This window comes from Homalodisca vitripennis, chromosome 7, assembly GCF_021130785.1.
Source record: "Homalodisca vitripennis isolate AUS2020 chromosome 7, UT_GWSS_2.1, whole genome shotgun sequence".
NCBI classification, from domain to species: Eukaryota; Metazoa; Arthropoda; class Insecta; order Hemiptera; family Cicadellidae; genus Homalodisca; species Homalodisca vitripennis.
This window is the reverse complement of record NC_060213.1, coordinates 57,276,110-57,303,663: the sequence shown is the minus strand read 5'-3', so window position 1 is coordinate 57,303,663 and position 27,554 is coordinate 57,276,110. Positions and strand designations below refer to the sequence as shown.

The following is a 27,554-nucleotide window of genomic DNA, read 5'->3' as shown; positions in this document are numbered from 1 at the left end:
ATATATTGTTATACATCTATTCATTCACTGTATTAATATGTATAGGTTTGCACTTTGTAACACGCTCTAGCGGAAAGTCTCAGAAACTGCACCGACTGAGCCCGATCAGATGATCCAAAGTTCTGAGCACTGTTACAGATGAGCCGCAATTCTACATTTAGATTAAAATGTATGATTGCAGTTGGACAATTACTATAGAGAACTTAAAATTATAGATATTGATAGGTATATTATCTGTTAATTTTCTTAAAATATGCTACAATAAAATATGCAAACAAGAGCTTTTTAATATTTTTTAATTATATTTCCTTACATTTATTTACTTTACATTAAATGCAATGCATATTTATAAGAAATAAAAATACCTTTGAATATTTTAAGTTTAATTAGTTTAATAAAGTGTTTTTATTTTATTTTAAACATAATAGTTTATTTACTACATAGAAAATACAAGTAGAATTTTGTGGTAAGTAGCAAATTTTACCTCAAACTAAACTCCGCCTTCCACCTGGTGTAATAAAGAACTTAAACTAGCAATACTGGCCATACCCAACATAAACAAATGATTGATGATTTGTTGCAATAATAAAACTGATTGCTTGAATCAGAAGTAGTATGTATGAGCACCACTTTGGTATTTATTACCAAGATAAAAGGAGTTTTAAAGTTAATTGTTATTACTTTACTTGGTTAATGACTGTTTGTATACTAAAAACTTCTTTCAATTGCATAAAGCATGTAGCACTGTTCTAGCATAATAACAGATAAAACGCCTTTATTCTTATCAATGTAGTATAACAGACATGCATTGCAATATATTAAGGTGAAAAAACTTATCAATGTTTTCTTACCTGTATTAATAGGTATATTGTTAAACCTATGTATTCCAAGTCCATAGTATATTTTTCATAACTGACAGGATAAACAATCAGGTAAGTTACATTAATATAAAGTGTGCTCTCACTAGCGTAATTAACAAAGGAATGCCTCAAGGATGTGTCCTTGTCAATTATTTGTTATATATATTTCATATATGTGTGTGAGTGTGTGTATATATCATAATATGTATCTCATAAAAGAACATAATTACCTACTCAAATAAAAGGTGCATAGTTTGTAAATGATATATTATACCTCACATAAAGATTACAGCACAGAGTACAAGCATATGAAAACAAGCCATAGCAGGGCTGATTGAAGATTTTGAACTACCACTTGAATACAATTCTAAGAAAAAGTATTGTAAAATATTTTAAAAACTGAGCTGAAATGTTTTATTGGGTTTAGATAGAATACTATATTTTCCACTGTTCTTCTTATTATATATAATGACCTTTCCGAAGAGATGTCTCTTATTATGTTTTTAAATTTAAAAATTTTTAATCCGCGCACAACCCTTCGCCACCAAATTCCCATTTTAGGAAATGGGAAATGTTGAAAGTGACTAAAAAGTGCACTTCTATTTCCTAGAAAAGTGTCCCCATGTTCCATCCTTCCATCTCTATAAAGTCCAATGTGGGGGGGGGGGGGGGTGGGGGGGGGGGGGGGTGGGGGGGGGGGGGGGTGGGGGGGGGGGGGGGTGGGGGGGGGGGGGGGTGGGGGGGGGGGGGGGTGGTATTATAAATCAGTATTGTGCATTAACATTTATTTCATTGTTTGTCAAAGTAACCAATGTAATTAAAGCTGTTAGAAAATTCATCTTAAAGTAAAGATAAGGTGGCTGACAGCTTAAAAAAAATTTAAGTTTTATTTTATTGCATTAAAGTGACTCATCTCAAACCAACCATTGATAAATTAATTGTATCATACTGAACCATTTTTATGTTTCCAAAATCTTCCATCAAAAGCCTCAGTGAGCAGTTTGCTGGTTTACTAATTCCTGATTATTTCTCGCTCAAAATTTACCATGCCGAAAGTTTTTTTTTTTACCATTAAAGCAAAAGTTGCCAGAAGATGCACCCCTAAAAATATCAAACTACCCTTAAAACATTTTAAGATATAGTCACATATCTTCTTATTAAAAAAAAATATGAAGATATGTTAACCTACTTTTCATGCTTGAGCATGAGCAGGATGGCGGTAAGCGCCTCAGCGTGGTTGTCGTGGTCGAGCCGTGGAAGGATGGGCATAACGTAGTCGATGGGTATACCATGAGCAGTAACCAGCTGCCACAGGCAGAACTGCTCAAACGTCTCCCACGACAATGATGCTGACAACACTTCCTGGAATGAATTCTCTCGAAACATCACCAGCCGACCTGTCACATCAGCACAACATTTGTAGTAATTGTTCATCTTAAAATCTACCAAATATCATTGTACACTCTATCACTAATTATTTGACAGTTAACTTTCAGATATTAAATACTCAGAACTCAAATCCGATTGGATTTATTTGATTTTGCCATTAATATTATATAACCGAAAAGAAAAGAAAATTTTAAATAGAATTTCTGTAATGTTCAAGAAAAGAAAGGATGTTTCATGATGAATGAGGCAACTTAAAACACTGAAATTCAAACAAAACAACCAACAGGTCTAACTCATTATAAATCAATATTCATAACGATTAGGACATGAAAAATGAATGTTCACACATGTTGACTTCCAGAATTTCAGTACTGAAATATTAAGTTTCAGTATAAGTTGATAAAGGAATATATTACAATGCTCTAAAAATACTTAAAAGCCATAAAAAGTGTTCAAATTATTGTGCTCGAAGCAACTTGCTTGACTAACATCAAAATCATTGTCTCACTGTCTGTAATAAGTAAAGTTATCACTTTTAGGTACCTTTGGACAACCCTACAGACGAGTTCCTGTAGTTGCCTGGCATCAACAGTGGACACCACCAGGTGTAACAGAGCAGTGTTGCCAACTGCGACTTGAGGGAACTGTGTGTAGACCGCAGGAAGCAGCCAACACAACAGGTTCACATCTTCTTCTTGACACAGCTGTGACAGAAAAACAGAGGCATAATTAGTACTCACGTCAGTGTACTCTGTATTATAATCTTCAATATTTTCGGAAGAGAAGCATAAATGAAGAACAAGATACTATACAACATTTGAGGATTTAAAAAATTAAGACTAACAGCTTCACTGCTGGTCTATATTGAGTGAGACCTACTCTTAATTTGCTTCAGCGCCATAAGGCATCTGCTATAGTCCAACAAGTTAAAGTTAAAGGAGACTAATTATAAACTAAATGACAATTAATCTATATAAATAGCAGTTTTTTCTCCATTTGACTAAACCTTAAGGATAGAAGTTCAGATCACGCTATCTTCTCTTGTCTACACATTTAAATAGATACAGAGATATGCTTGACTTTTAACTCCGACATCAGTATTATACAATCAATGAATAAAGATTTATTGATTGATTGATACGGACATGCACTTTTTTATTTTACTGGCCACCTATTTTACCAAATGCTTTGAAATTCCACAGACTTGTATACAAAGATCTATTGCATTGAAATATAAAGCTTTGAATTCATATTTTGTCATTCTGTGATTGAGAAATTGCAATTTCATCCCACATAATTCACCATTTGTTGAAGTAACTTGTACATATTCCACCTTGCTTCATATTTTTAAGTTAAAACATATAAAGTACGACAGTTAAAATTTAGTTTATTATTTATTTGATTTAATTTGAGTAAAAGGAATCACTCAAAGTCTCCCGTAAGTGAAAATATATCAATTAGTAACTTAGTTGTAAGTGGCATGGATGTAAGCAATGACGATGATTTGAGTGATGCTATCTTGACTTTTCTGAAAACATTTTCTACTATATGTAAATATTGTATTAAAAAGTGTTTTTTGTTTTTTAAATATGTGCTATAAACAGTTTAAATTATTTTATCAGAAATAATTTTGGTTTTATGTTTTGTATTAAGCACTATGAATTTCAAATCTCGTGTTACCTTTACTTGTACAAAAATGGCAAAAAGGAAAAATGACACGGCCTTACAAACATTTATGTTAATCAACTTGTAAATAAAGTAAATGTTTGTAAATCAACTTGTAAATAAAGTAAACCTATAAAGCTATATGGTTTATTTCTTTTTTAAGATATAACATATTTAGTTTATTTTTCATATTTCTGTAAACTATATTCAATAAGAAAAACAAAAAAGAATTAGCTTGATAACTTAGAAAAAATAGCCTGCTTATGAATTAACAAAACCCACACATTTTGTCGAAAATGGCTTGTGGGGGAAAATGGGACATAACTTGATATAATGGCTGGGCTTAAAAGGGGTAAAATATCAGATTTATCAGACACAAACACAGAACTCCTCATTTTGAACAGCACATACAGTACAACACTTGTAATTACAGTAAACATCCGTTAATCCAGCATAGTCAGGGCTTGAGTCATGCCGAATAATCAAATATGCTGGATTATTGGATAAATATCAGAGAAATAATTTGGACAAAATAATTAAACAAACAATCATAGCAAAACGTGTTTTTATTATTCAAATATAACCTTCAGGTAGTCCTCGTTATATGTGGATCTTAGAGAACTATCTTTTTAAATGGTCTATTTACAGTGTGTAGTCTACGCATCACAACAATTCCGCAGAACACAGTCAAGGTCGAGAACGTGTTTATCCTGGTCACAATCCAATCATTAATAAACTTTATAGAGCACTATAACTGTATTAAGTTACTCGTATTACTGTACATCAAAACTAAATAGCAGACTGAGAGAATGACAACTAAGTGCGAACATATAAAAAGATGTCACAAAGGCATCTCGTTACATAGGCTGACAGCCAACAGCAATAGCAATGGTCAGTCATGTTACTCAAGTATAATCGATATCACCCAAAGTCAGCCGAATATGAGGCCTATCCTCTTCTCCATGCTGTAATACATAAACACTGTGTTCACCACAAACGAAAAATTATTGTAGCATATAACTTATTGATGTTTAGCGTTGGTCAGGAAAAAGTTACTTAGTGTGCCAGCATAATTACCTATGGCATGCCAGATTAATGGAATTTTACTGTATTTCATTCTATCTACTGAGTTCACACACAGTATAACCCCACTGATGAATCTTTGACTTCATTTTCAAAGTAATTTCCATGCGAATAAGCTTTGTTTTTCTTGTATATTCTAAGTATGTGGAATAAAGTGATTTGATTTGAACAGAAATGTATGACTAATAACAATTATGGATTTGCAAAAATCCATCTCTGTTTTCAACCACAACCATGTTGAAACAAATTAAACCTCACACACAATATTTAACTGCAATCTGTAAAACAATAAATAACACACCTTTAGATCTGCTAGAAGTCCAGCCTCCAGTTCTCTGTCTTGTGTCTCGCACAGCTCTTTGAACACCTGAGATTTACCGTTACTGAAAAATATTGACACAAATTAATTGCACACAAATTTCATAGATTAGCACACTAATTGTTTTCATTCACTAATGAAATTAAATTGTGTGTGCCAGATTGTAACAAACTTAAAGGACTTTTGGGATTTGGGAGAGTAGACAAGGTCTACGACTCTCCTCTGAAAAGTAAAATAAACTGGTGACATCTGACACATTTTAATCCCCGCCTTTATGAAAATATCTGTAAGTAAATGTAGATGATATAAATCTGAAGATTTCATTTGTTTGCCATGGCTCTTGTAAATATCTAATTTCTTGTGTAACAACCTCAGATTGTTTCTACCCACATCTAAGTGCAGTGAGCTAGCAGATATATCTCTACTAGCATAACTGTACAGCCTCCGCTAACCCTTCAGTACCTCTGCCATTCCCAGCCGCATACAAAAGATGACACAATGTCTAAAGAACTATTTGTGCAGAGTAAAATACACACGTCATAGTAAATTTTATTTTACATTTTCAACAGGCACAATTACTGTATTTAAAAAAATAAGGCAGTCATGGGACTGACTGACAGAAGTAACTACTTCTTGTAACAAGCTGTAAATATATATTTAAAAAAAATAAGTTTGCTTATTATTAAATATATATTTTTTATATTTTAAAATAATATGAGACACTAAATTCTTTAACATAAAGTGTTGTAATTTCTATTAATTTTATACATATTTTTGTAATATGTTTTACATTTTATATATTACAATGATCAGTGATTTCTAAATATTAAAGTAATAAATATTTATACATTTTCATTATTATTGTTTCTATAATTTGGTCAGTATCATTTTCACTAGAATTTTGTATTTACAAATTAATTGCTTCATTTTCATTGTCATTACATTCTAAAAATAAATTAATGGTTTATAACTGAAATAAGAAATAATAATTCTAGAAATTTTTTTAATGCAGCATCTATTGATGTTCCATATCTCACTGTACTTATGTTTTTATCATTTGACATTGTTAAATTTAATTCATCTTTTAAAAAGATTTCGGCGATTAGGTAAGTACTCATCTATCTTACAAAATATCCTAAAACAAGATGGTCAGAATTTGACACCAACCCTTTGAAACAGTCGGCAAGAACTATGGTCGATATAAGTGCACTAAACTAAACTTTTGAATAATGTTCTAATTCAGCTCTAAATGTTTTAAATTATTATCAATATTTTTCAGTATACAAAGAAACAAATATGTAGTGTTATTGTTAATGTAGCTGTACATTTTTATTAAATATTAAGTAGGGCCTATTATATATAAAAGGCAATAAATATCCATGATATTATTATAAATAACTTTTTGACCAACATATTTCCTTGATTGTGGCAACAAGGCAAACTCAACAATTGCGTCGGAAATATAATTCACTCCAATCAGGAGTGGTCATATACACATGCAATGCCTACTGAATTGCGAGCAATGGAGCGCTCGTATCCAACATTAAACATATTTCCAAGCGAAGTGATATTTAGAACACAAAGGTTAAGATTCTACCGAAAGTAAAATATTGGCTATAACAAAAATAACAAAGTCGCCAACTACCTTACCTGTATGCGTAACTCAAGGTTAGTTACAAATGATCGTCACAAGCTGTAATTTACATTAAAACAAAAGCACCAGTCATTATTATGTGTTTAACACTAAATAATATAACCAACATCTAAACGTATATAAGGCTAAGTCGTAAAATAATTTAAAGAAATGATTCGGTTTACAATTTATTTAAGTGAAAACGAAAACAAATTACCGTTGACTTACAAAGATAACTTACGTAGTACCTTAAAACATTGACCGGAAATTATAAAATATTCGTACTTAACTGTAGTAGTAAAATCTATATTGTGAGAGTAACATAATTAGACTTCGTTATCTACGGAGTAATACAAAAACCGGATCTGAGGAACTATGCTTACGCAATTACGTGCTTGCACAGCAAACTGACTAAACTTGTGTCGAAAAATATTACTGCAGATCCAAAAATAAGAAGATCTAATTCGGATAAAAATATGAAGTAAAATAATTATAACAATTGCCAGCTTAGAACTATAAGTATAATTACAAGGAAAAATGTCAAATTTAAATTTTAAAACTGTCTTAAAACGAAACGAGAAATTCTTGTTTGAAACAGACAGACAGACGGAAATTACGAACTCCGTGATAATAAATTTTAAACGACTTAAGCCTTATGAAAAACTTGAAAAAGGAATTGTGGCTGTAATAAATAATAAATGGACAGTTATGTAAATTAAAGTCAACAAAGAAAAATACTGCATAACACCTATAATTAGTGAAAAAAAATGGTGTTACAGTCCAATACAAAGTGTACTTCAGGTTACTAGTATAAAAGAAAACTATAGAACTTGGTTAAACAAGTCGTAACTCTGCTTAGTTAAAGCTTAAATGAGACTTTACTGTTATTAGTTATTAAAAAAATACTATTTAAGAAATATTTAAGAATATATTTATATTTAAGAAATACTTTATAAAAAGGGCAAAAAAGTACGGTATAAATTATTAAGGTTGAACTATGAAATTCTATTAAAGTTAAACTGAGAACAATAAAATAAATGTTTAAATTAATTCAAGTAATAACGGTTTACACTTTAAGCTTATTTTAAATGACTAGAACTAATTTAGTTATCTGATTCTGTTGGTGAAGGTCGCTGCTTCCCTCGTGGCGTCGGTCGCTGCCCTGGGGTGATTTACGCCATTGTTTGAGAAATTACCACTGCTATTCGAAAACTAAAAAAATGGACGGAAAGCGTGAAATTTAAATTAATGCTGGTTAGGAATGGTGTTGGGAATCCGAGGCGGACGGCTCGCGCTACCAATATTTGCGACCTCGTGGCGTCGCGACCGGAAGGTGGGGCCTTCCAGAGGAATAATCCGTGGATCCGCCACTAGATTCCGTCTATTCCAAAACCTAACCAGCTTTGATGATTAAATAATAACTAATAATTTGGATATAGTACCGAAAGGTTCCCTAACAATGATATCAAGTCCCAGGCCACGTACACTCACTCCTACCGTCCACTCCACCCGATAGCTGCACAACGACTCCGCTGTGCACAACCTCCGGTCACAGCCTGAAAACCTAGCAGGAACCATCCTACCAGAACCTGTCCGGAAGAATTCCGGATGGTAGGAGGCTCCTATTGTTTGAGCTAAAGGCTAGAGGTCGGCGCAGCTGGCTATAGCGTTCGCGGCAACAGACGGATAACGCGCGCCAAATTCAAAACTGTAGCGGCACTCGCCGCACGTCTCAAACGATTCTAAAGGTCAAACTGCTAACTGTAGAGCGTTTTATTATATCTATTCGTTTCAAAATGGCAGTCTAAAGTCTATAGAAAACAGTGCTTTTTTTGTTTTTATTGCTTGTAACATGAACCTGTACAAATCCAAACCAAAATAAATTTTTTCTATACTTCATGACACAAACTTTCAAATAAATTCTTCTAGATTCTAGAATATTCTTTCGGATTCTTTGTGCATGGCTGTATTTTTTAAATATTTTGTACTACCTGTAAAATTTATTTGTATGACAATACAAAAATGCCAATGACCTAAAAGTGTTTACGGTAAGGGGATATTTCCGACACAACAATTTAAAGGGTGTACAGAGCAGAACACATCCTGTTCAAGTTTAAAGTGTGTGGTGAACCATGCTGTGTGTGGTGTGTGGTTATCTATATAGTCAGTGTTCAGCCCAAACAGTCATTTGTGATGATTGTTTATAGTTTAACTTGAATTAGACTAAAAATAATTACAATTTGTATGATGTTCTAAAAGTTATGGCTGCAAAAAATAACATCACAGACAGTACAATTGACTGGCTTATAGACTATAATAATTTAGAAGATTTTGAAACAAAATTTAAGTAGACTTCACTAAAACATTGCAAAATCTAGGCCTTGGCCTACATAAAAGTACTGGTGAAATTGAAGTTACTATTCATAAATTAAGAGACAAGGATCCATTGAATATAGGTCTAAATGATGATTTCATTCCTATGAATTGAAACAGGTCTAGGCCTGTAATTACTATGACATGGGCAATTTTGTAAGATTATGACTAAGAGAAATAGTTTATAGAAACGTAAGTAAAAAAATTTGTATATGTTTTATACTTGTAAAAGTAGTAAACCTTAAATATCAGAAATCATACACAACATAAACTTAATATTATCTAAATTATACCACCTAATTAAATAAACATAGTACTGAATACATTGGATGATGTTCTCAAGGTAATTAATTCTTTTAAAAATAAGCAATCATATGGATATGATGATATTGCCATGACTGCTATAAAATCGGTAAAACAACATATTTGTAAAATGCTTATTCATCTGATAAATTCTCCTTTTATATGTAGTAAATTCCCAGACTTTTTAAAGATTGCAAAAGTTATCCCAATTCATAAAAAGAATGACCCTAAGGATAAAAGTAACTACAGGCCAGTATCATTGTTACCTTCAATCTCTAAAATTTATGAAAGAATAATGTATAATATATTAATTAATATTAATTAAAATAGAAGATATATAGAAGATATATATATATATAGAAGATATTAGACCGGTTAGAAGATATACTACATGGCTTCAGAAACCAAAGGTCTACTATAACAGCTGTGGTAAGCTTTGTTCGATCAATAATTAAATCTATCGATAAGAATGAGAAGGTAACCGGAGTATTTATGGACATGTCAAAAGCTTATGACAGTGTGTATAATTCCACGTTGCTGCTCAAGGTTGAAAGAAATTAATGTGAGTGAAAAAGCATTACAGTGGTTTAAATCATACCTATCAAATAGGCAACAATTTGTAGAAATTTTAAATTAAAAAATAACTTAAAATTGAAATAAAAATTAAAATTGTCAAAAGTAGAGCTAGGAGTACCCCCAAGGATCTATTTTAGGACCACTCCTTTTCCTTTGTTACCTGAAAAACTTAAAAAACTGTCTAAGCTTTAAGCCTTCTACAAGCCTATGTCTCTATGTAGATGATTCGAATTTAAAAATATTGAGTAAAACAAAAGAACAGATAGAAATTAAATCCTATATTGAAATCACTGTACAACAATTTTTTAACTGTTACAATTTGTATCTAAACACAGATAAAACAAAATGCCTAAGTTTTAAAACAAAACAAAATAAACAAGCAATTACTCCTCTCATTGAAATTGAAGGAAAGGAAATAGTATTAGCCACAGAAAGATTAATTTGGACTTGTACGCAATAAGAAAGTCTGATTTATGCAGCACTGACACCTTAAAACGTATCTATTTTTCTTACATTCAGTATCACATTACATGTGGACTGTGTGTATACGGGGCTACTAAAAAATAAAATCTCAATGCAATACTAAAAGTTCAAAAAAAGCTGTCAGAACCATTTTAGAATTTTTTTTTCAATCTGTCAATGAACGTTTTAAAAAATTAAATATATTAACTATATATGAACTTTACATTTTTGAAGCCATCATGTATGTTAAACATCAAACATCTATCAGTAGCAGTAAGGTGGTGCATCACTATGACACCAGATATAAAAATGAATTTGTGATCCCTTGTCATCACTTGGAATTATATAAAAAAATACATTATATGTAGGAAATAAATGTTTAAGAAAAATTCCTGATTATATAAAAAGTGGGGGTAAATTTACTTACTTTAAGAGAAAGTTATAAGAGTTTTTGGTAGGATAACTTTATATTCTTTATAAAAATTTGAACACTTTCCCTTAGGACCTTAATATTTAATTTTGTAATGGTAAGTACATACTGTTTAATACTTGTTAGGTATCAGTTAAAAATTAAATTATAAACTTTATATTACAATTATATATTGTAATTTGACTACTTTTTCATTAAATTGACACTATTTGATGTACAAACTGTGCAAATTAATGAATAAAGATTATTTTGATTTGATTTGAATACCACAGTTACCAAATTAAGTCCTGCAAGAAGGGGTAAAAGAGATCAAATAAGTAACAAGTCAAAGGGTTACCCATAACTGTGACACTCAAACCACAATCAACAACTTTACTAGCTTAACTAAACATCACCTTACCTTCCGATTTTACCTCCTTCGTCATCGCCCAGCGTGCTGGCCTGCAGGTAATAGAGTAACAGATAACCGATCCGCTGACACCGACTGTACATCTCGCTAAGCACTGTCAGCAGTGGTAGTCGTCTCGAGTCGTCCTCGCTCAACTCCGCCAAATTACGAAACAGCACAAACAGCGGCCGTCCTATACTGTCCTCTATACTATCCTCGGTCACTGTCTCCGGAAACACTCTTGTAGTCCACGTGTGCCTCAACACCGCGCACAAACACTGCCCCACTGTCGTCAACGTATCACTGTCCACCTCATCGTCCTGTATCACAAGCTGGACTATCCTCTCCATCGCCTCGCACCTGCCACAATATTTTAATATTTTACTGAATTGTAATATATAGTTTTAAATAATGAGATATCCCTAATATAAGAATATTTTATCTTGCCTCAGCCCACAATCAATTTTCATTTTCCTGTTACATAAAACAGTTTCACATCATGTCACCAATACACGCCTTTAAAAATTTTAACAAACAAAGATGCTACACAAAACTTTCAATCCAAATCTTTTAAGAAGCCTCGTTGAGTTATCAATAACATGAAATAAACTATAGAGAATCCTGAGAATTATTTGTGTGGATCTGATAATTAAATTGATTAGAAATGTTATTTGAATAAGTATAAAATACCAACTACACCTAACAACATAGTGTGAAAAGCAAATTTGTAAAGCTTGTTCAATCCTTCAGAGTCTTATTCGTACTGATGATGACAAATGTTCATACATTAACAAATCAATACCTCAGACCAGATTTAATTTTGCACTCTATAATAAGCATGGACTAAATTTGGTCTCCTCTTCCATACACAATCAAAAACACTGTATTTAAGAGTTATACCCTGTACAGTTGAAGTGGAAAATTTTTTTTTAGTTTCAAACTAATTTATTCTTAATTACAAATCTCATTAATTATTCAAAATAATAAGAGAAGAAAGAACACTATCTAAGAACTTAAACCTTATCATAATGATCTCCCAATGAAACACTGCATAATACTAAACTTCCTCATAATATAATGGGAGCCAATCACAGAATAAGAGTCTCTCAAGTTTCCTGAATCTTACACAATATGTTAATAACTAATTGAGTATAATTTTATTGAGCTCTCTGGATTTTTCTATACTTACAAAATGAATTTGTCTCTTTAGATTGTTTCAGTAAATGACCAATTAATGGATCTAAGTGACTGTACTATCCACAAGACCATATTTGGTACAGACATTGTAGTTCAGAGTACCACTAGCTAAAACAGAACTTACTTAGCCTCATTGTCAGTCTCGGCCTGTAGCCTCTCGATGGCATCACGGAACGGCCCCTCCAGGTTCTTCACTACCTCGTCGTCATCATCCTTCCACTCATCTGGCAATGGACTTCCTTTTAACTTCACCTTTGCTGGAAGTGGCAACAAAAATTCTTGTTCAGAACATAGTCATTGAATAACAAAATAAATAGCATTTGTATTTTTTTACAAAAAAATATGATCAAATGAAGTATAGACCATTTTAATACATACTATTTTTAAAATGGATATTAAATGATATACATTTTAATGTTAAGAATCGGCACATTATATGTAATCTATGTTTAAGTAGACTGCAACTCTCAACTGTTTTTTTTTTTTTTTTTTTTGAGTTTACACTCAAAACAAGAATATCTAGTTTTCTTTCAAATCAACCATATATAATACACATACCAACAGGGTGTTATCATAAACAGCTCACATTAACATTGAAATATTTTTTAATTATTAATTCACCTATTAAAATAATAACATTGAGACATTACATATTTTATAAATATAAATACAGAACACTAACATTTTAAATGAAAATTATTTTGATCCTATAAATAAAATTCTCAACATTTTTGGTTTTTAATAGTGTGTTCTCAGCTAATTCAACCAAATCGAAGTTGCACATTGTATAAATATTCATTTTCACATTGATATATTTTATACTTGTACTGCAGTTGTATAGCAAAAAATATAAATTAAAAAAATAATTACTTTCCCTAATATTTGCAAAGGTATATTCTTTCAGACTTTTCATTTGTGTACCACAATATTAGTAGAAACATGAAAATACTGGAATTGTCTGATCTACTACATACTATTACTTTTCAACCACGTCATTAGTCAAAAGGTCAAGACCCTTTATTACTTTGCTGACTATATATTTATTTCAATCTCTCTCATTTAATTACCATTATTTTATTAATACATCATTAATTTTTTCCTTATGATTTAACTTGGCAATCACTTATACACACATCTGATATCTCATGTATATACAAGTATACATACTACAAGTCATGCATACATATAAATCTTCTGCAATTTGGACCAGAGAGGTAAGTCTAGGAGGCATAACTATGAAAATTAATGTGAAGACCAAAGTACCTTTGTCACAGTTGTAACCTTTCATTTAACAAATTGAAAGCTATTTTCAATTATCAAAATCATATCACTGGTACAAACCAGAGAGCTAGTACATAGCATAGTAAATATCCCATCAACCTATGCTTCCATTTCCACCATTACTCACTACTGAGCAGGTGTAGTCTGACTACAAGCTCATGAACATGACTGAATTCCACTGTCAAATGCAAATCACAAGTTCCACAATGTGATAAGGTTTTATCAACCATTTATAGACTGCGTATATAGTGAAGATTTTATGATGTAGATGGTCCAGAAAGTTCAAAGAAATAAAATTAGAATTTACTAGTAAGGAAGATGATCACGGAAGAAAGTGTGTAAAGAAAATGTATCAATAGATTCATTGAACTGCTTCAGTATTTTGATACTTTGATACCAAATAATACTGGAGAGAAGTTTTTGATTAAATTGTGTTAGTGAGATGAAACCATTATCTTAGTGTATTGTTTATTTTGTATTACAACTTTTAGTTCAAAAAAATATAACATCACACAGTTTTTACTTACAGGAACAGAAATTTTTTGCAACAACACATTGTTCTTTCATTAAATAAAATATATTTCTACTATAACCTAACAACTGTAACCTGACTGTTTCTCAACACATTCGCTGCAGCAGGCTGCTTTTGTGGAACAGCCACTCTGGCGTGCCATGCTTAGCTATGAGCTGCTAAAGTAACACCCTGCTCAAACTTGACTCATTGCCTCAGCGTGAGTCTAGTAGCAGACAGGGAAGGTTGTGTCACATACCGAGTGTGCGCTTTTTGAACAAACCATTCTCAGATCGCCATTTTGGTTCATTTTCTCTGTTGTGTGTTGTGTTTTTTGTATCGTGACTGTGAATATGTATCTGTAGTTTAATGGAGGAGGATATTGTTTTCTGATGAAGAACAACCCAATTCATGTTCACAGAATTCTTATGACATTTTGAAACATTGAGTAAGAATGGATATCATTTGTTGAGAAGGGGAGAACAAACTTTTTCAATTAAATGTTTTTGAAATAAACATAAAATTGATTCCCGGGTGACAGCATGGGTGGGGAACGAAAACCAGTAAAGTACTGACTATGGACTGAACGAAGGAAGATTGGCACCAGTGCCTGTGGGCTGGAAATCCAGCCCCAGAAATGTCACTAGTCGACTCCACAAGGGTTCCTAGACATCTTGAATCGTCATTTTGGACATCCATTGTGAATAACACAATTTAAATTTTTTTACATTTTATGGTCGCATCATTTCCCGCAGCGAATGTGTTAAGTAAGCTGATACACTCTCCAGGTTATCTGTACAAATCCAGTGTCCAAGGTCGCTGATACTCTATAGTCCAAGTCCCTTATATAAGTCTCCATTATCTAACCAGACATACCTCTGCAGTCAGGTAGGACAGGAAAGGAACAAGGAAGGTAAGGTAAGGCTGGTCTACAGTAGAGGTGTACAAGGATAGCCCTGATCCTTTCATGGCGGTACGTATTTTGTTTGAAGTGACATGATGTGTTGTTATATTCTGAAAATTTAACATTAAATCATTTAATCAATCAAATTTTTGTATAATAGAATCAATAACATTTGCTTATTGAAAGAAAACTACAATTTTGTTAGAACTCAAAACAAAGTTTAACATGGGTAAAAACAGAATACTGGCAAAAAATAAAATTCACTTCAAAACATTTCATTCATGATAGATGTGAGCGATCTGTGGTCTATCCAATTGTTAAAATAAATCTATTCATATTTTCAAGTCGCCTAAATGAATCATTTCAAGTTTCAAAATGGAAAAATCATCGAAAATTATTTTACAAAATGTTTTGCTAATTATGAATTGGAAATACTAGTGGAGTGGGAATGTCTGTGCGGGACAATAGGGTTGCTAACTTGAGTGGCACTTCTTACAAGTAAGTGATATTACTATTAGACAGCAGTGTTTGTATGCATTCATTTTGCAGTCATTTTACTGTGTTATTTTTTCACTGTACTGAATATTAAATCCATATTTAGTGGTGTTCAGTACACCTGACCTTGAAAATATAAACTTTAAAAACCTAAGGGAGTTGATGAGAAAACATTACATTCACACATGTTCATAAATTTATATGAATACTTTATCATAGGAAAATCTATAACTCAATGAATATAACTATTTATATTCATTACATTTTTCAGAAAGCTTTATATGAATGTTACCTAAGATTTCATAATCCACATTTCATACATTTTATATGATTTAACCGAAATTTACAACATTTACAAGTTAGGTATGAAACAAATTTAGGGGTGAAAGTTTCTAAAAATATTTTTTCAAAATTATTATTATTATTTTATGCATCATAAAATTTTAGGAAAAAAATTTGTAATGTAATATTCATAGTCTTAGCATTTATGTTTATTACAGTAGCTGTCGTGGTTAATGGATTATGTATAAACAAGAGGGAGAAGTGATCCAGATGTGGCACTAACCAAGTGGAATGTCGTCATCATCTTCCTCCTCCCCGTGTGGTCGGATCGAGGCCTCACCCTCCTCGTCGCTGAAGGTCGGCTCGCTCGGACTGTGGTGATTGGTTACCCCACCAACGGCCATCCCCACCCCCACCCCTTCTCCCAGGTGATTTACCATTTCTTCTTTGCTCTCCTCCAACTTTACTCCTGATCCAAAATAAACGTAAATGAACATTCCAACTTCGATTTAACACTTAATTAATGAAATGTAAAATATAACTATGATCAAACTTAAAGTACCTTTATTTACTAAAAACAATAATGAAAATGGTGTTTAAATTGTAGTAATTATTGGTCCTATTTTAATCCTCAGCACATTTGGCAAATCGTTTGAAAAATAATATTAACAACTTCATTGGGACTCTATGCTGAGTGCTTTTAACCACCTGGTATGGACTTGGGCATCTGCCGCAGTTAACATATTAATCTAATCTGTTAATCTATATTAAAACATATATACGCTTTATAATCCTACTTACAAAATGATCTCAAGTTTTTATATTAAACTTGGCAACTATAGATGTACAAAATATCCAGATTTAAAGTATTAATAATTGCCAAAGCAGCAAAACTAATTTAATTTTAATTTAACTAATGTTTTTTTTTCCAGAACTTGGGCCTAAAATCATCTGGTGAATGTTTAACCATATGATGTAATAACGTTTTAAGGGTGTGTAATCTGTACTCATGACAACTGTTGTTCATGAAAATGTTAAGAGTGAGCCATAATCTATTTTTATCACTTTAAAAAATGTTGTTTCCCCACTTTGTGTTTGGGGTGAAGAACTAAGCTAACTCCTTGTAAAAAGATTCACCTTCGAGACTAGGGTGCGGGTAACAGAACTCCTGGAATGTCTCCCGAACCATGACTCTCAGCTCCTTGTCGAGCCGACTGTGGTCGAACAGAGTGTAGAGTGTCGACAACACTCGCTTCTCCATGATGTGGCGTAACGACGCGTAGATACCCTGTCGCACCTTTTCGCTCAGTGGTGGATAGAAGTTGGGTATTATCTGTGAACGTTATAGGCATCAGAAAATATGATCACAGTATTAATTTAAAAGAGTCCAAATCTAAATATTTTAATAATAATTTTAATGTTTTGAAATATTCTTACTAACTCAATACCTTTTAGTACCCACTCTTACAGTATACCCGGATTAACCTACATCTTGATTTGAATTGTAAGTTTATTCTGTTTTGTTTTTTCTGACAATACTTTACATATCGTTCGTTAATAATTACACTTATTTACCATTTCACTATATTACAAAAGTGCCTTCATCCAATGGTATATCATTTTCAGGTGTCAGGCTGTGTGCCCTATAAGGAAAAGCCACTGATTTATATGTCACTAGACCTTCTTCTTTTTATAAATCCTTATCAGTTACCAAATAATTATAGGTATTCTCTAACAAAAATAGTATTTCTTTTTCAGTGTTTTTCCTTTCAGTACTTCATATGCCAGTTACTTATTCTCCTGTCATTAATATGATTTAATGTTTCTTATGAACTTAACCACTTACTATTATAATTCATAACTTGTCCACGGGCAGAAAAAATCCTTTAAGCAACATTAGGAAGAAGAAGAGCCCCCCTGATAAGTGGGTCTCCCCTCTACCACGTTTCAGCTATGGGTTTTACCCACCGAGAAAAAAATCCCTGTTTACATGATAGTAACTAACCAACCATTCACTATATAAATTCATGCAGTAAATGACTCAAATTATTGAAGGTTGCCGTTCCTACAACACACTGCTCATATAACCTCTTTTATACTTTCACTATCCCTCAGCATCCTTTATCATCTAAAACTGTTCTAACAAAGATTTTCAAACATTCTAGGGTTCATCAAAAGACTTATGAAACTCTAGGACAGTGTAATATTCTTCTAACACACAAGCTTCTTTCGTGTACGTGTGTTTTGCATTTGGTTGAGACAGTCTTAAGAGAAGTATTATCCCTTAACTTTTTCAAATTTGTTTATGAATATTTGATTTTAACTTTAACCCTTGAAGTGGCACACACTGCAAATAGAGCCCTAACATACTTTGATGATAATAAATAAATATGACTCCAATGAAATTCACCTGGATACAAAGAGAAAGAATCAAACTTTTTATCAGTATGGGTTTATTACGTTTCCTTTTTTATTTATCTCTATGGGTCTTGTATAAGTCAGTAACTGCAATAGCTGTCATCACATTTATTGCACCTTTGTTTTCTTATATTGATGGGAGCGATTATTTCAGGATTGATTTCATGGAACTAAATTTAACCCTTTAAGCGTCATGAAAAGTTGGACCTGATCCTTGATTAAGTTAGAATTTTTTTTAATTTCCAATGTGTAAAGTTAAATTTATTTTCCTTTCTGTATGTCAAAATAGAGTTATTTAATGGTAAATAAAATTTGTTTAGCCCTTTTTGGATTTCCTAGGCTAATTTTTAACTTTTGAGAATATCGTAGAATAGCAGTGTAGTTGTCACTAATTTTTTTATCATTTATTCAGTAAATAGGGGAATGAAACACAGTTTTACCGATAAACATAATACTATATTACAAACTAATAAAATTAGAAAAATACAAAAGTACACAAAGAGTGTTTATTTGGTGGCGGGCTGCCACAACTGGCATTCCGCGCCTCTCCCGCAAGCCACTGTTATCGTGTGGACTTTGAACCTTCTTATCGCTCGGCAACCTGTAGGACGGCCTTGCGGGGCTTGAATTATGTTTCTTGCTTTCTGATAACATCCTTATGACCGTAGTAAAATATGAAAAAGTTTGGGGTTGACCAAGTAATTGCTCAGAATTACCAAATCTTCAAATTCCGAATCGTCTGGATTCGCCATTCACGCGAATAAAGGTAAAAAAACACTACCGATAAATAAACACTGGACACTGCTGTATATAATATGAATAATTTACTTTAAAAAGAATAGGACACAACAGAAAATTAGCGATAACCGAAATACATGTGCGTGTACCGGACGCTTCTCACTAACTAACTGACTAGATGCCTTGACGGGAGCTCCCGTCAATGACTTTGTGAAAGGCGCAAGGCCACGCCCGTTAGACAGTGTTTGGCCAATTAGAAGCCACTGCCACTCCCATTGTAATAGAATTTGAGGCAGGGCAACCCGTCTGTATGTCGCATAACTACTAGAACCATCTAGCAGCAAAATATTCAACTAACATAGCATTAAGAAAATAAAGAATGCAAAAACGCGGATCCACGGCAATAACGTTTTGAGCTTGTAGTAGTAGCCCTCCGCGGAACCGCGTCAATAACGCTGGAAAGGTTAATAGTTCATTTATTTACAATGCATAATTGATATAAAAATGATTAAAACTTCTAACAATGTAAAGCTGAATAGATTTATAATAATGCAAACCAACGAAGTGAATATCTAACAACCACAGCACATGCAAATGTCACTCATTGCAATATAAAAGATGTAACATATAAAAGCACACATGACGATGCACACAAGCCTGTATAAATCATGCTTAGAATCATTTGTGCATTTCATCTTAACAAAATCTAATATGATTTAATAAATTAAAAACAAAATTTAACAAAAGCTTCCCAAAGAACCTGATTACAATGTGTACAAATATATAATTTCAAATACGTTTTATATAGTAATATTTCAATGATGTATCTTGCAACAAAAGATTAAAATATAGGTTTGGTCAAAACATTTTAGTTTTGACAGCTTAAATTAACTCTTATAATTATTGTTTTTAACTGTACTCATGATACATAAAATTAAATATCTACGATTGATACTTGTGTTATTTAAATCAAACAAGTAATTTTTTAACAATTATTATGGTCTAAACATGATTTAACATTTTGTGCAGATAGTAGTTCCTTAAATCTAGTCACAGTTGGTACTCACCCTACACAGGAAATCTAGCAATGTAGCCGTAACTACAGGGTGAGATCTCATGGAATGATGCATTACAAGAATTGCTGGCTCTGAAACAACCAATACATTTAACAATATTTAACAAATAGTAAATATGAACAATGAGAATTATGAGGTTATACTACCCTAGAAAGAATGTAATATCATACTTACTGTTTTGGGAGAGTGTAGTTACTTCACTAAAGTGTATATACAAATAGTGATTTTATCCTCCAAAAGTTATACAGGTTCAAAAACCAAAAATTACAAAATATATCTAAATTTTGATACTTGATATTTTTTATATAGATTCTATGTTTGGCAGAGTATGGAGTTCAAGGTCAATATGGTAGAAGCTTGGGATCAGCTAGATGGCCTGTTTCAGTATTTTCACCAGAGCAACATTAGTAAGCAAGATATTACATTGTTTCTTGCTTAACATATTATTATAAAGTATTTAACACGTTCAAAACAATGGTTTATTTCCAGACTTGTTTATTTGCCATTGAATTTATCAATAATAATGGCAAAAAACCATAATTGCAAGTTTGAGGACGGATATGGAAGTGTGGAAGATATTTCACGATTGATGTAGCCATAAGAGATATCATCCTTTTTCCAAGACAACGCCTGACTTCTCATAGCAGTTTTTATGATGGATAAATTGGAGTGCTCGTATTGGGAAACACTTAAACACACTCTCTACAACCCCAAGATCCCCAAGATGACTATGTTTTCGTTTGTGCCTTTGACAGAAGCAGTGTGAAAAAAGACAATATGTAGGCAGTCAATGTTGAGGAGTGCATGGCCAATTGGTTGACAATTCAACCTCAAAGTTCCTTCAAAGAAGGGATCTTCAAGCTTCCTCAAAGAAGAAAAAGATGTGTACAGTACGCAGGAGACTATAATGAAAAAATTTACAGATGTTTTGAGTCTTCTATGTGTAATAAATTTACATAAAAAAGTCTAATATAGATTTGACTGACCCTTGTATGTGTATTAGTTGATATTTTAATTTTTTAAAGTACACTTGCACAATACTCAAATATACTTTGCCAACAAGAAGTTAAATCAAAAGCCAGTTAGATTTATTTAATACAATGTCAGATATAAATTTAATATCATTAATACAAGACATCTATTAAAGATATTTTGATCAATGTAATTGTATGTAGTGTCGATGAATTTTTAAAGTCTATGAGACAAAACCATTTATAGGCTAATACATTACTGTTCATAATGTATTACAGGCTGTAGCGCAATGTAACTCAAGGTCATTTATGAAATAAACTTTATAAATGTAAGAATTGTGATGATGGCATGCATGTTACTGATTTGTAACGACAATAAAGATTCTGATTTTAATTCTGATGGTTAGATCATTGCTTTTAGCTGCTTTCATGAAACAAATGTCTATCTCTCACACGCGTGGGTCTCAAATGACAATAAGAATTAATATTGCTGATAACAGTGTCCAATCTTCCCATTCCTTACTATACATATCTCCCTACTATTCATTCTTATTCTCATTCATTTTTGTCAAAGAAACCTAATTTTATCATTCCAAGTTGCACAATAAAGCTCACCAATATTCATAATGTTATCGCGCTCTGTGTCGAAGAACAGCCAATCGTAGAAGAGCGCCAGCTTGGCGTTGGCGGCCGCCACGTTGCTGGTGCACGAGGTCAGTAGCCAGCCAATGATTGCCCACCGCGGGATGATGTCAGAGCACAGCAGCTCGTTGGTGGGATGGATAACTCCAACGATAAAGCGGATCAGGTCAATGCGCAGTGTTTGTGACTCAGGCGTGGCAAGATACTGGACAATTTCGATTTCACTTTATTCATTGTGACATATTCCATTTACCATAGTTGAGCAATACAATATAAAATTTATGTTATGTTAATAATTACTAACTATTAGTTTCCATATACAAAATGTGAAACATAAAACTATTTTAACATTTAAAACACACAAATTTACTCATTATTTTAAATTTATAAACACATGATTATACGAGCATGTCAGAAACTAACTCTCCTATTTTTAATTGACACTCTTACTGCCAAAAAATTAATTTTACAGTTTTTTACTGTTTCCTTCTTTTGGGGAATATTGTAAACAGCTTTCCAAATATAGGATGATTTGTTTAAGTATTCAAATTTTGTAAACCTACAGATACACCAAACTTTTACATCCTGAGGAACTTCACTTCATTTTATCTCAATAATAAAAATATGCACGCTTTTCATACTGATTTTCTAAATGGCCATAATTTCCTAATATGATGATCAACTTCAAGTTTTCTTATAAAAACCATCTATATTTTATGATGATTCAGTTAAAGAGTTTTAAGACGTTTTATCTATTTTTTTTAACTATTACATATTTTAAATTGACAAGCAATTCAACAGTTTAAAATGGCAGTTTTTGACATATTAAATGGCTAAAACAACAATGGTTTAGTTGGTTATTATTATGATACTAGTATATATTAATAATTAATACATACAATAATTTTTATTTACAATGTTATTAGTCTGAATTCCCTCTGTTAAACTAGAAGGTTATAAACTTAAAATACTTAGAAAAAAACATTTAGCTACATTTTGGTCCAGTTAGGATCAAATTTTATGTGAATAATGTTAGTAAAATGACCAATAGCAACGCACAATACAAAGTAATTTAACTACCAGTTCTAGTGTTAATAGTCCTAAAATGACTGACCTGTTTCTGGAACCAGTCCTGGTAGCGCTTGTGCTGGCCAAACCGCACGTGTGACGTAAGGAACACCACCTTGCGCTCCATCTCCGGTGTGAGTCGGCCCTGCAGGAAGCGGCGCGACGTGCGCGCCTGCAACAGTTGTAGGACACCTAGCACACAGTGAGCGCAAGGACAATGTCAGTACTGTGGCAGCCAGTGGGGCTCGACATCCACTACAGCCTTTTACCAAACTACAGGGCTTTAAATTATGAATAACGAACTTCGCACATTATGATCAATGACTCAGTTGCATTTTAATTGGACTCTCTCATGTTTATTACATACTGAATCAATATTTTTAAAAGATAACCACAGTTTTTAATAAAACTAATTAGTTTAAAAAAATAAAGATATAATAGGAGTTCCAGATCCAAAATATATAAAAAAGTATATTTCAATGACATAAAAGTTAGTTGAAAATTAAAGCTTACCTATGTTATAAAAGGTATTTAACACACACTACTTGTAAGTTGTATGCCATATCTTAGGATTTGTTTTTGGATTTAAGAATTATTAAAATAATAACAATAAACATTGTTAAATGTTTTTTTATCTTGCATCTTTTAAGTAAACATGTGTGTTTTACTATTTGAAAACGTATAAGTCAAACACAGATAATTTTTCATTTTTTTCATTTTCATTTTCATTTTCTTTATTGTACATATTCTTAGAGAACAGAACAAAGGTCAAGAAGAAGTGTTAATGTTATAAATGAGTGTAATAGTCAGTGTTTGTAAATTCATTATGTGGTCTTCATTTAGTCAAGGGCTCTCTCCAGGAATTCTTTCACTGAGTAGAAGGGTCTGTCTTCCAGCCACGCTGTTAGTTGTCTACTCAGTCGTTGTCCAGATACTTTCTTGAGGTGTCCAGGCATATTGTTGTAGAACAAGGCTCCTCTGTAGCTTGGCTTTCTTTCATAAAGACTCAAGTGGTGAGTTGGGAGTGAGAAATCTATTGCGTTTCTGGTGTTATGTTGATGTAGGTCTCTGTGTCTGTCTTGGTTGGTTTTTACTGCATACAGGATGATTTCTCTTATGTACAGTGCTATTACAGTTAATATTTTAAGTTCTTTGAAAGATTCTCGACAGCTATCTTGGTAGTTTAACCCTGCAAGGCTCCTAATCGCTCGTTTTCTGTTGTATAAGCACTCTTTCCAGATTTGAGCTTGTTGTTCCACCCCATATTGCCAGGCCATACCTTAGATGTGATTCAAAAAGTGCAAAATATGCAATTTTTGATGTTTTTATCCCACTTGTTTGTTTGGTTCGTCTGATTACATATGTTCCTGAGCTGAGTTTTTTACAGAGTTGGTCTATATGAGTTCGCCAGGTCAGATTCTCATCTATCACTATTCCGAGATACTTTGTGTATTCTTCTCTCTTCAGTTCAGGTAGTCCAGCCTCGATTTCCTTTTTCCGAATGTTATAGATCATCTGCAGAGTCTTTTTCTCGTTCAACACAAGGTCATTTGAGTAGCAATATTGTTTTGTCATATTAAAGGCTATGTAGGCGTTGATGTCAAGTTGTTCATTTGATTTTTCTGCTACTGTAATGACAGTGTCGTCTGCAAACATAACAGTCTGGCAAGCATCTTTAAGTTGGTCTGGTAGGTCATTTGTTAGATAACCTTATCTGGTATGGCAAGTGAATTTAATTCAACATTATTTCTGTCCAGTTTAATGTTATTACTGTCCATGGGTCTACTCTTGTTAATTATCATTTATGGGGTTTCTAAAATAACATTTTTATTTATAAAATCCAAAACTTAATTTTTAGGAAGAAAGCAGTTTTTATGTTATTTATATTTAAAGATTAACACATTCACTGCGGGTGACGAGCATGCTCGCCATGCGAAAATGGCGCGCCGGGCGGTGGACGAGCGAGCTCAGCATACAATAGCTGCTTCCATATTGCCTCAGTGTGAGCTGAGTAGTTGCCCCGGAAGGCTGTAACACTTATAGCGAGGTGTGCCTGTTTCAGTGAGTCAGTTGGTGCGATTCGTCACCGGTTCACCATTTTCTTTTGTTGTGCATGCTTTGCGATAATGTGTGAGTGGATTATAGTGTCTGTTGACTGTGTAAGTGTATGTACTCATAATGAAGGAAGACGATAATGTTATTGATGATAATTTTTCATCTGATAAAGACAATGAGTCGAGTTCGAACAGTTCTAGGGATGGTGAAGGCGGCGTCCCCCACCCCCAGTGGGCCACCCAACCCCAATACGTGTAATTGATGTACTATCTACGTGTCATTCATGTACTATATACGTGTAATTCGCGAGTGTTTGTGCCGAAACCTAGTGCACTGCGAGCACATACAACACGGGGACCGGCACCCGATGCGGATGACGAGCACACTCGGCACGGACATGACGTCACCCGTTCCGGCCAACGAAGCTTCCGGGATACCCTGGACAACCCTTTCGGCTATCCTGACTCCGTTTTGGGTAAGTAAAAAACAAAAAAAATTCCCGCATTTTCTGTCGCTGGTAATTTTGTCATCCGCAGTGAATGTGTTAAAGATGTTCGCCATTTTGAAATGAAGACAAATGGATCAATAGACAACTTACAGGCAGATGCAGGCAGATGAAGCACTCAGCATTTTTGACGTATTCTTCATAAAAACAAGTTTTCTTTATTTTTACAAGAATAATCATATTCAAAAGTGTATTTAATGACTATCTTGCATATGGGAAAAACTTAATCAAATCCAAAAGAGACGATATTTTGAAAGGCAAATGGCATGCCAGCTAGGCAATCATATAAAAGTACATAAAACAGATAAATAAAGAGGTTTTTTTACAATAATATAATTTATTCTGAGCTAAATCCATGACAAAAGTGTACCGATTGTATTAAATAATAATTCTGGGGTAACTGGATTACCGGTGGAAGGAGTAGGCCCAGAAGAATGATAAGGACTGGACAGTACAAAAGAGGCTTCTACCAGCGAGGCGCGCATCGCAGATGGGAGTGTTTGATAACGAAATTGAGAGGTGGGGTGAGCTAGACGTGCCGTACCTCCCGTCTCAGTTGATCAGAAGTAGTAGTAACGAGTAAAGTCTTTGAAAGTGCTTAGAGTTATTCTTGCTAATTGTCATCGAACCTGTGGATGCTTTCAGCAATTACAAAATTCTAACACTGAAAAGAAGTAATATTTAATTCTCTAACACAGAAGAATCTTTAATTCTCTAACACTGAAGAATTCTTTATTTCTCTAACGCTGAAAAGAAATAATATTTAAAGTAAATTAAAGAAAATTAGTAACTAAAAAAATTGAATTTTGAAGATAAATTAAAGTGAAGAATTACCAGATCAGATTAGAGTGTGAAAGTTTTGAATTTTGAAAATTGAATAAAAGACAAGCTGTAAGAACTTTGTACATTTTTGAGTGACGAATATATTACAAGTTTGAATTTAAAAGTCATCAAGAAGTTTTTATTTTAATTTTAAATCCAGTAATTATTTTCAAGAAGAAGTTTTATTTTAGTTTGAACTTTATTTATTTCAGAAGATTTTCTTTTCCTTTTTGAACCTTCACAAAAATTTAAATTTCAAAGCTAACCCCTCATGTGCCAGTAAAACGGTACAAAAGAATGAAACACACCAAATGAAAAATGTTTCAAATTATTTTACATAATATTTTACATCAAACTTCACAAAACCTTTTCCATAGTCAAAAACAAAAACAGTATATTGAATTTTTTTAATTACCAATAATATGTTTGCTGAAACAAACAAAGACTTTTATTATTACAATGATTTTATAATTGCAAATGTGTCTATTGCAATCTCCACATGACAAAATTTCCAATACATTATTCCATGTATTTAGATTTAATTGTGTTTGGGCTTCTACATATTCTTCCTGATTCAGCCTAAAGTTTATAAAAGGTAGGTCTCTTAAATTGTGTACTTTGCAGATCTGTAAGGCTGTAGTGAATATCAAGCAAATGAGTAGACCTATAGAAGAGTGCAGTGAAAGTGCAGTGCTGTTACAGTACGATTATTTGTAATTTAATATGCTAAATAAACAACTAATAAAAATTATTGTTTTCTTCTAAATTGGCATTTTTGTGACGGGGTTAGAAATTATTTCATTATTGCTCAAATATTGTAATTGTTCATTGTGTTTTCACGAGTACCAAGATTTGGTTGGAGACAGGTACATTCAGAAATCGTTTTATTGGTATTATCAAGAGTTTAACAAACTATGAATCAGCATTTCTTACATCAAATTTTAGATAGACAACTTGTTGTGTAAAGATGAATGATTTTTTAATTACAATACATTTAATATGTTTACTGAGCAAGTAAATGTGGTTACAATAATCTATGATGACAAATTAAAACATGGGCCTCTCAAGATGTGCTAGGGTAGAGGCCTATAGAGGCCATGTTTGCCAT

The 27,554-nt window shown here is 32.8% G+C and overlaps 2 protein-coding genes across 3 annotated transcripts in view; both read right to left on the bottom strand.

The window, feature by feature from the left end:
* Positions 1-2,045: 2,045 nt before the first annotated feature.
* On the bottom strand, positions 2,046-2,294 carry LOC124366723 (integrator complex subunit 3-like). The gene has a single exon (XM_046823324.1). It carries the CDS (start codon positions 2,292-2,294, stop codon positions 2,046-2,048), a length of 249 nt encoding a protein of 82 aa, XP_046679280.1.
* Positions 2,295-2,686: 392 nt separating this feature from the next.
* The window catches only part of LOC124365845 (integrator complex subunit 3-like), a 49,007-nt gene continuing 24,139 nt past the window's right edge, over positions 2,687-27,554 (bottom strand). Inside the window, exons 5-14 of one of the 2 annotated variants that reach the window (XM_046821903.1) lie at positions 23,111-23,256; positions 21,970-22,201; positions 20,375-20,454; positions 17,289-17,484; positions 16,435-16,620; positions 15,347-15,484; positions 12,803-12,935; positions 11,494-11,841; positions 5,299-5,380; positions 2,687-2,953 (exon numbers count right to left, since the gene is read on the bottom strand). In XM_046821903.1, coding sequence (XP_046677859.1) covers positions 2,702-2,953; positions 5,299-5,380; positions 11,494-11,841; positions 12,803-12,935; positions 15,347-15,484; positions 16,435-16,620; positions 17,289-17,484; positions 20,375-20,454; positions 21,970-22,201; positions 23,111-23,256 — 1,793 coding nt within the window. In that variant the 3' untranslated portion in view covers positions 2,687-2,701. The remainder of the gene's footprint in view (positions 2,954-5,298; positions 5,381-11,493; positions 11,842-12,802; positions 12,936-15,346; positions 15,485-16,434; positions 16,621-17,288; positions 17,485-20,374; positions 20,455-21,969; positions 22,202-23,110; positions 23,257-27,554) is intronic. The other variant, XM_046821904.1, reaches the window with a different exon arrangement.

What these genes read in the sequence shown, in the direction of transcription:
- LOC124366723 (XM_046823324.1), bottom strand. Translation starts at nt 2,294, where the DNA reads ATGAACAATTACTACAAATGTTGTGCTGATGTGACAGGTCGGCTGGTG.